This window comes from Haplochromis burtoni, unplaced genomic scaffold (genome assembly GCF_018398535.1).
Source record: "Haplochromis burtoni strain Fernald_Lab_line unplaced genomic scaffold, NCSU_Asbu1 Contig_34, whole genome shotgun sequence".
Lineage (NCBI taxonomy): Eukaryota > Metazoa > Chordata > Actinopteri > Cichliformes > Cichlidae > Haplochromis > Haplochromis burtoni.
In genome coordinates, this window is record NW_024582395.1 from 2,496,551 (window position 1) to 2,506,574 (window position 10,024).

Here is a 10,024-nt window from a genome sequence, read left to right on the forward strand (position 1 = left end):
AAAAGATTACCATGCTTTCTCTGTGTCTGTGTTATGTCTCACTGAGGAAATGCAGAAAGAAGATACTCTCCAAGTACATCCTCAGTGACACCGCTGAGCTGAAAAGCCAAACATGATTAACCAGCTCCTTCAGGATTTCGGAGAATTATTGGAACTAATGTTTGTTCTGTGGAAACTGCTTTTGAAAAATTACAGGGCAAATTGAAAAATTTGCAAGGAAGACGAAGAAAGTGACGCGTGAAGACGGCAAACTGTAAAAGGACGAAATTACTTGTTGCTTGTTGACAACTGTTGTTCAGCTTGCCTGTGAGCAAATGTTTATATTCATGCAGCCACTGTATATTTCATTATCTGCAATAATACCTGAGGCAGTCAGCAAAAACTGAATTTCAAAATATCAGAAAAAAAAAGATTAACAAGACAGAGTCTGAAGTTGGCAGCAGAAATATTTTATTAATGCACTTCAGTAAGAGCAATCTCAAAGAAGTGAAACAAAAGGAACAAAAAACACATTTTCATCCAATTTTTCCACCTGTAGCTGGATTAGTACTAAATGAAAATGTCTGATTTGTAAAAGCTGTTGTACAAATCATATCACCCACCTACTGCTTATTTTAGAACACCGATTCATTGTAAACAAACCTCCTCTGTACAGGAAAGACTCACAGATATCATCTTAAATTACTTCACATACATTCCAGCTTGTTTTGGATTTTTTTTCCAGCATTTTGGGGTAAAGATTCCTCAGTGTTGAGGAATCTATACATGCCTTACACATGTGAAACTGAGTCACGTTGCGGAGACGAGCGATGCCCCTGCTGTAGCCCCTTTACACGATAGAGCCCACCTGCCTAATCCTCTATCTGTGGTAACTGACCTGTACGGGCCATAGGTCATGTGTGAAGGCATTATAAATCTCTCGGCTGTGGACCGGTGTGTTTAACCCAAAGAATAGTGTGCTGCATTAGATGTCTGCGTTCATCCACAGGCTGCAGGCTATCATCTTTGAGCATGCATGTGTGGGAGGTGCATGTGTCCACGCTCGTGTGTGCGTGCGTGCAGTCTGTTGTTGACCCTGTTTTATTAAATACAACCTGCCGCTCCCGCTCACCCACCGCTAAAATGCTCCATAGCATCCTTTATTGAATTATCTTTTATTTGGCGTTATCACAGTGTGTCTTTGCCAGTCTTTGAAAGTGGCGCTTTCATAAGACACTGATGACACAGCTCATTGGATTTAGCGCCTAATCAGAGGCTTTTTAATGTATTCGCTGTGATTCATGAGATTGGATCCAAGCTTTATGAAAAGTCTTCCATTTGCATCTATGAGAAGAAAGGGCTCGGGTATTTCAGGTTCCTTTATCGGAGCTCATATCTTTTTTTCATTTCAGCAGAAGGTTTTATCTGGGATTTAAAATGTGAATCATAATCACCCCTCCAAAACACATTTTCACTCTGAGATTGGATTTTGGGGGAAACACTGAATCTTGATACTTGAAGCTACAATTTTGAATAGATGTTTCCTATGATGGAATAAATCCTTCTGCATTTGCATGTTTTTCGTGAAATTATTTAAACCGTTAATCTTTTTGCCCAGAAGATATCTTAATTATTGTAACTGTTTTTTATGTTTTGCTTCATCTTTTAAGAAGAATCTTTTTCAGCATCTCTTTTATTTTCTTTGAAACAATTGGCTTCAAAGCATCTCTTTTTTAGTCTGCCTGTCTGAATGTCATCTCTGTGTCTCTCTGCAGGCGTGATCCGTGAGAGCTACCAGAAGGGTCGTGACCAGCTGGTTCCTGTAACCCTCTTGGCCATCGCCGTTATCCTAGCATTTGCCATGGGCGCCATCTTTTCTGGCATCATTGTCTACTGCGTCTGTGACCATCGTCGTCGAGACATGGACCTGACGGGCCGTAAAGAAAAGGACACCCACCACCTCCACTCCCGCCGGGGATCCATGAACAGCGTAACCAAGCTGACGGGTCTGTTTGAGACGCAGGCCAAAGAAGGTCGCCCCGAGGCAATTCTCACACCTTTGATGCACAATGGAAGACTGACGCCAAATGGGAAGATGCTCATAAAAGCAGACCAACACCACCTGGACCTTGCGGCTCTGCCAACGCCTGAATCCACCCCCATGCAGCCGCGTCGTAAGCCCAGCCGGGGAAGCCGTGAGTGGGAGAGAAACCAGAACCTCATCAACGCGTGCACCAAGGACATGCCACCAATGGGGTCGCCTGTTATCTCTACCGACCTGCCACTGAGGGCCTCACCGGGGCACATCCCTAGCGTTGTAGTCCTACCTTTGCAGCAGCATCAGCACCAGCTTCAGCCTCATCTGCAACAGCACCAGCAGTCCTACCAACATGAGTATGTGGAGCAGCCCCATCACAGTGATATGAGCATGGGCCACGGTGTACTGGACGACCAGGGGGCTACCCTGGAGTACAAGACAAGCAAGAGCCCGTGCCACAACCTCAACATGGCTGATCCAGATGCGGTGCTGCCACCTCGTGTGCCACAGCGGGAGGCCTCTCTCACCATCCCACCTGCTGTCCCACAGATGGGCAAACGCCTGGAGGTCCACTCGTCAGTCTACGGGCTTCGGAAAGGATCAGCATCTGGTGCTTGTGGATCCTCCGCCCTCAAGAAACACAACACCAACTCCTCTAACTCCTCCCATTTGGCGAGACATCACAGCTTCAACCGTGTTGAGACTCCACCACCTGCACCTCAGAGGGTGGACTCCATACAAATGACAGCACAGGGCATATCTCTGTCAAGGCAGCCTGGAATGAGCTCCTACGGATCACTGCCTCGAACGGGCGTCAAATATCTCAAGCCTGATGTCCCCCCCAAACCCTCTGTAGTCTCGCTCTCCACAAAAGTCAAGTCCAGTGACTCTGGCACATAGTTGGGTTGTTAGCCTGTCGGTCCAATGTGAACAGACAGTAGTGAAAGGCGTTTTCTGGCAGAGAGAAAAAACAGGGAATACTGTACAACTTGCATCTCCTTTTTGTGTTTTTGTTTGTTTTTTGGTGTACAGTACAGTGGAAATGCAACACAGTTTTTTTTCTTAAAGAAAACACTTTCTTTTTATATAAATATGTAAATATTATACCATGGTTGTTGTCGGTTGTGGCAGTCATCGAGCTCATGCTCTGGCTGGCACACAGCTCCTCTGTAAACACACATGGGAACATGTGCTACTGAAAAAGAAGATGATGCTTGTCCTGAATATTTCATCCATTGGCACCCTGTAGCATTCAAGACAGTGGCTCTCTTGTTTGTGGTGTCTTTGTTTACTGAGACTTGATTTGATACTTCGTCATGCTGGTAAAAGCACATACGAAGACGTCACAAGGGGGTTGGAGAATAATTGTTGTACAATACCTTGAGGACAGGAGGATCTGAGCAAACAAGCACTCAGAGAGAACGAGTTTGGACTGAAAGGACAGACAGCTGCCTGAGTTCTGGCGGAAACTGTGAAAAGCCTCTCAGTGTTACAGCAATCAAGTCCTGCCTGGGCATGACTGAAAGCCTGGGCCAGAAGAATCTTCTACTGTACTGGTGACTGAATAACACATGACTGTTAATACTAATAGCTTGTTGTATTTATTTTTATTAAGTGCTTTTGAAAAACAAACAGACTGACTTTCTAGGCTTGGAGAGAAAGAGGACAAAGAAGAGATCTTTTAATATTAATTAATCAAGAGTGAGGAAGAAAATATTTAAAGTCATTAAACTGGAGCCAGTAGAACTTTCTTAATGACTAAAGTTCAACTAGGTCTTACTGTGTGCTCAGTGGGACCTGCAGCTTGAGAATATACGTGACCTCTTTGACGACGAGGAGATATTTATTTAAACTGTGCCAGACCAGGACTTTTACTTTTACGGACCAGAATCTCCTTTGTTTTAGACCAATCATTTAAAAAAAAGAAAAGAAAGAAAGAAAGAAATCCTGAACCTCACCCTTTCACTCCTGCAATCAGCACTGTGGTTTTGTGTGAGTCCCAAACATTTGTCCTGATTGGTTGCTGGCTTACTGGTGCCATCACAGCTCACTGTTGCATGTTGCAAATATAAGAGAAGCAGCTGCAGCAACCGCACGGGGGGATCTGCATACAAAAGGAAGCTGTAAGTGAGGCTGCAAGCAAACGAGCGGTGCCTCCATCTTGGAACGTATCGTCTTTTCTAGCGGCGTCACGCGGAAGAGCGGGCGAAAAAAAGGAAATTATAGGAACATCTGTCTTGCCTGCTTCTTTTTCCACATGTAAATTTGTGCCTTACACCCTGAAGTAGTGACAATGTTTTCTTTAATAGCTGTTAACTCTGTCTCCTTGTTGTATTTTTTTATTTTCTGTTTTTTTTTCTTATGTCATGATATTTCCCTTGTTTGATAAAAATGCAATTAAAGAATGTAGGTGTTATTGTTGTAATTCTGGTCCCTAGACAAAACACACTTACAGACCAGAGGGAAGAGAGGAAGGAGCAATTCCTTTCTTCATTCACACACTCTCGCTCTCTCTCTCTCTCTCTGGCACACACACATAAACACATGCACACATACACACACACACTCATCTTTGTGATTCATTTCTGATTGTGCCATTAATGCGCTTAAAACGACCCTTTATGTTGTGCTGGCAGTGTCGATAAAGACTTTGTGAGTGTTTTTCATTTCCTGTTTTATACAAAGTCCTGGTATTTGTTTTTACTTGTTTTTGGTGTTCGTTTGGAGTGATGGTTAATTGGTTAACGGAACAATTAACATTTGTTGCTTAAGGAGGCCAACGTAGGTGTATCTTCCCTTGGTGCACTGCGATAGCACCATAGCAAGCGTACAGTACGAGATACACGTGAACACCCAGCGTACTAACACAAGTCGAGGCTTCTTGCGCGCATTGAAACATTCACTTGTTAGACGGTTGCATAAACAGGCTGGTTCCTGTGGAAAAGAAAAAAAAAGATGACATTTTGAAACAACACTATTAAAAACTGTACATTATTTAACCCCCTTTTTGTAAGCGAACACAGTTTGGGAAGTTTAGAGATTTTTTTATTTTATTTTGCCTCACTAACTCTCATTATCAAAGCCTTATGAATGGCTGAGAGTTTAACTAATCAGATGATTTCACTTCCTTTTTACTTGAGGGTTTTTATGGATCACCCCACACTGAAACACTTAAGTCATTGGAGCACTCCCTTAGTGTTGTATGTGTAGATAGGTTAAAGTTTTCTCGATATCAATATTCTTTCTGGAGGAAAGCCAAGAGTGTCTCAGTCCACAGCTCGAATAAGACTGACATGCAGGATCTGGGACCTGACTAATGTGTACATAGATGCTCGAAGGGAATGGTTGCTCGTGACGAGGTCATGGGCAATGGATTAGTTCAAAATATGAACCGAGAGGAACGCGTCCCATCTAAAACATGGTCCGGGATAAAGCTGCAACAGTTATAGCATCGATTAACTTGAAGCGAGGACCTTCAAAGTTCAGATACGCATAGACGTGTGTTCACTCCAGACTTTCATAAAACTACTTTGCTTTAAATTAGTGTCTGAACACCTTACTTACACCCTCCGGTGCACTGAGTGCATGAACCAGCAACATTCCCACGCCTGGAGTAAGGCTTATCCTCAGCTGAGTATTTCTGGTTTTGAAATGCTCAGTTGCGTTGTCTCCCACCTGGATGAATTGTCATGTCCACACTGAATGTGAACAAGAGAACCTGTCTAGGTTTGAAGGTTAAATGTCCACATCCTGTGTAGACAAGTGCTTTTGGCTGTGGGTGCATTTATGATTCAGCAACATCAAGTGTTTTGATATTAGAGAAAAGTTGAGCGTTTTAAAGGCTGAAGGCTGCTGTGGACAGTGAGGTTCTTTGGTGTGTGCCTTTTTGTCTTTCACCCTTGTTATAATACACTGCTGTTAGATGCAAATCTACTCTCTTCTCAACTTCTCAAACTTTTGAACTTTGTAAGCTTGTAAGATATCGTGACGTCACAAAGTTTTTTGCCCTACTCTCTCCACTTCCTTAACATCTGATTCACAGCTTAATGTATGTTGTAAAGAAAAAAAAGAACTCTTTAATTTAATGCAAAATGTAATAAAAAAAAAAAAAAAGAAAATAAAATTCTTGTCATGAAGACTGTGATATGTCCTTGACTCTTTCCACTTGTTTCCTAGCCTGAGGTTATCTTTATTCTGGGAACATCTTTAGTTGCTGGATTTTGTGCAACACTGTCTGGGGAAAACCAAGCCTTGGTTTTGCCCAGGATTTAAACGTTCTTTTGATAGAAGATCCCTTTTAAGAAAATATTGTACTTTTATGACCTGAAGTACACTATTCTACTTTTGCTTGTAATACCACCACCAACCCCTTGAGATCTGACAAACATTTCTTACAAAGCAAGCGTGAGCTGATAAAAGGAAACTTAAATTTAAGTAGTTCTCAACTTCATTATAGATAAGTGAAAAAAGAGAAAGGTTATGAGCAGAGGGAAGAAGCCTGTACTCCATTTCTATGGTTGATCGTGTTGGTTAAATGAAGCAGGCAGCTTGATGGACTGAAAGCAGATTTCTGTATGCAGGTTGGTACTCTGAGCACTCCAAATGACCTTTTAACCTAGAAGGAGCTCGGCCCATTATACTTTTGGTGTAATCCATTTGATGCCATACAGGCAATCCACAGAATTCTTCACAGATGTTCTGAAGGCAAATGAAATAGAGAGATTTCTTTCACTTCCATTCAAAAACCTTGCAAGTTTTGTGTATGTGGACTTTTAAGTGAAATCAATTCAATCCCTTCTCGAGGGCAGAGTCAGATGGCTCGACTTTGGAAACGCAGATAAAAGCATTACCTGTTAACTTCTCAAAATGACAGTAATCAATATTGTTATCAAATGACTATGAGAGGCAGGTGGACACTAGAGATTAACCCACAGAGAGTGATCCCCCAAATCCATTCACAGTATCCCATCAGCCCACAGAGTACTACAATGTCTTGGAGTTACTACTAAAAAAAGTAATATATTACACATTACTTATTACCTCTCTTTATAACAATGTAGTATATTACTTAACCCTCAGCACAACCTGACATGCACTTCTCGAGAAATGTAACTGAACGTGAGGTCAACGCAGCAACGACTCTGACTGGCGTAGAAGAGGGTTGCAGGCTTAACAGGGGTTTCTAGTTACTTCGTAAGTTACGACATAAATAATGACACAAATCTTCATCATAACAAAGAACATTCAAGATTTTTGTTCTAGTGTTTTATTTTTTGCTTCTAGTGCTTAAGGTTGAACACAAAAGTCAACAACACAAGGAAAAGTTTATCTTTACAAAGAGTCGAGTTCGAGTCAGCAGAATGTTTCCGTTTTGGACACCGATTGCATTTTACATCACACTCTTGTCCTTTTGTACAATAACGATAAATTTGATTTCCACATCTCCAGACCTCAGAGGTTGTGGACGACATCATCATTTTCTTCACCATGAACTAACATCAGCTGTTTGTAGTGCAGGAAAAAACAGTCATGTTTGATGTTTTTATTGGGGTTTTTTTTTCTATCTCCAGTGTAATTACAGTATTCAGTACAGTACAGTTACATTACCACATTACTGAAAAATATAATGTGATTTCAGTAATGCTGCATTTATCAAGTGTACATGAACACTGTGAACTATATTGTCTTCCAATTTTGAATAAGACTCAAACATGATTCCCAAGATTCTAACACATGTTATGTTTTATGCTGTCATGATTTTTCACAGTGTCTCTCTGGTTCCCTGAAGGTTCTCTTTATTGAGTTAAATAATGTTTAAGGGCATGCTTAATTCAAGCCATCACTCAGTAGTATCAGGTGGGTGATTTGTGTAAGAGATTATTGTTTTTCGGTGCATGAGAATGAATCAAGGCATCAGATGAGCCTTCTTAGGTTTCACATAAAAGGAGACAAAGGAGAAAACCACAGTTCAAAACTTCACCTCAAATTCCCCTACTGACAGTCAGTCTGACCTTATAATACCTGCAGTATAACTTTCATTAGATTCCTCACTCACAGATCATGAAAACAAATCTCATTACCTGCAGATGATCACTGCTGACTAACACTGACCAGAAAAGCTCCCATTTCAAATAAGGGTCTCCAGTTTCGCACTCTAGCACTTTTTTCTTACTGCTTTGTCATGAAATGTGGCTTTGGCATGTAGTTTGACACTCTGCCTTTGATCTTGAGGTGAGTCACGAGTCTCAATCATTGGTATAAGTCAGCCTTTGCATGGAGATCAGATAACCAGGATGCGGTGTAGCTAATGAGGCCTGTCGCTGCCTTCACAATGCTGCATTGTGAAGTTTCCTTTCAGGCACCCCTGTGTTGTTGCACTACTCAGAGATCAAGATTCAGATATTCACCACTAAGTCTTCTCTAACATGACAAGCATACAATTGTATCTAATGATGACTAGTGTGAGCTGGTATTTTCACAGAGCTAGTCAGAGTGTACTTCAAAGGTTAACTTTCAAGGAGTCAAAACTGGGGTATTTGGTTGAGGGGCAGATTGATGGTGAGAGATAAAGACAGCAAGCAATACATAATAATGGAATTCTAACACTGTGATCAGCAGGACATACAAGCAGTATATTTTATATATTATAGAATCATGGAAAAATATGGAGCTCTGCGATATATTGGTTACCTGTCCAGGGTCTACCCCGTCTTGTCACCCTACAGCAGCTCCCTCCCAACCCTTAATTGGATAAGCAGGAGAAAATGGACAGATGGACAGAGGAAAGAAAGAAAATGTTGTTTCCTTTCAAATAATTAAGAATCATTTTAATGCATTCAGAGTTTTTTCTATGGAGCCTGCAACATAAGTGGATGAGACAACAGCTAGTTTTATCTGTCACTCCTGTAGATCTCCGTTGTAGATGCAAGATGAATAGACAATAAAGTGCCTATTATCTGTGATTATTGACAACAGATTCTTTAATAGAACTTATTTTATAATAAGTTTTGAAAATAGCAATTCAAGTCATGAATAGAAAATTAGCATGAATATTACCAAAGAGCGTGTTGGTTATACGTTTATGTTACTATACTTCTTCTTATTATTATTTTTTTACTAAAGGAGTCATGGTGTAGGGCACCTACTGGCTTCACGTTTAAGACCCTGCAGCTTCATCCATCTTTTTAAGCCTGCAGCTTATCGGGAGGTCTCTTGTAATTTAGTTATTTCTTCCACCTCCGAACAATTTTCAGACTAATTTTTTTTCTAAATCCATGACATCTAGAAAAAGTTCTTCAAGGCTTTGTTACACCTAAACTGTGCTACTTTAAACGACTGTAAACTGGAACTGATGAATCGTCTTTTGCTTTGTTTACAATTAGTCCAAATGCTGCAGGCACGTTACTGACTGGGAAAACAAAAGCAGACCAGAATACTCCTGTGTTAGCAGCTTTGCTCTGTACTCTGTGTCTTATAGAATCCAGAAAAAAGTGACAAAATTTATTTTTTACTTAAATGCTCTTTCATCTCCATAAACCAGTCAAAAGTTTTAGAAAACTCTATTTTTTCCAGTTATTTATTGCAATTCACTTTGAAGTCCAATGAACAGCTTGAAATGGTAAAAGGGTAAGCGGTGAACTGCCGGAGTTAAAAAAAAAACTGTAAGGTTATTCAAAACTGAAAAATAATGTACATTTCAGAATTATACAAAAAGGCCTTTTCAGGGAACGCAAACTGGGGTTAACAATTTAAAGCTGTTCTGCAGCAGTGGAGGTTGATCAAGCCTTGAAAGCTGGTGCTACTAATTTCTACAGGTGTTCCAGTTTCTTTGGACTACTTACAACCCGCCTGTCTGCATAAAAACAGTGTTGGAGCACACTGTGATACCATACCCTCGTAGTGTGTTGCTACAAAAATGGTGAGAAAAAGCTATTAACAATGGTAGAGAGACAGACCATCATAACACTTACAAATGTAGGTCTTTCCTGCAGAGAAATTGCAAAGAAA

At 40.9% G+C, this 10,024-nt stretch overlaps 1 protein-coding gene across 4 annotated transcripts in view; it reads left to right on the top strand.

The window, feature by feature from the left end:
- sema6a (sema domain, transmembrane domain (TM), and cytoplasmic domain, (semaphorin) 6A) overlaps nt 1-5,566 on the top strand; it is a 102,469-nt gene extending 96,903 nt beyond the window's left edge. For all 4 annotated transcript variants that reach the window (XM_005919089.3, XM_005919090.3, XM_005919091.3 and 1 more), the window contains one exon: nt 1,755-5,566. In XM_005919089.3, the coding sequence (XP_005919151.1) occupies nt 1,755-2,917 (1,163 nt within the window). In that variant the 3' untranslated portion in view covers nt 2,918-5,566. The remainder of the gene's footprint in view (nt 1-1,754) is intronic.
- The last annotated feature ends 4,458 nt before the right edge of the window (nt 5,567-10,024 follow it).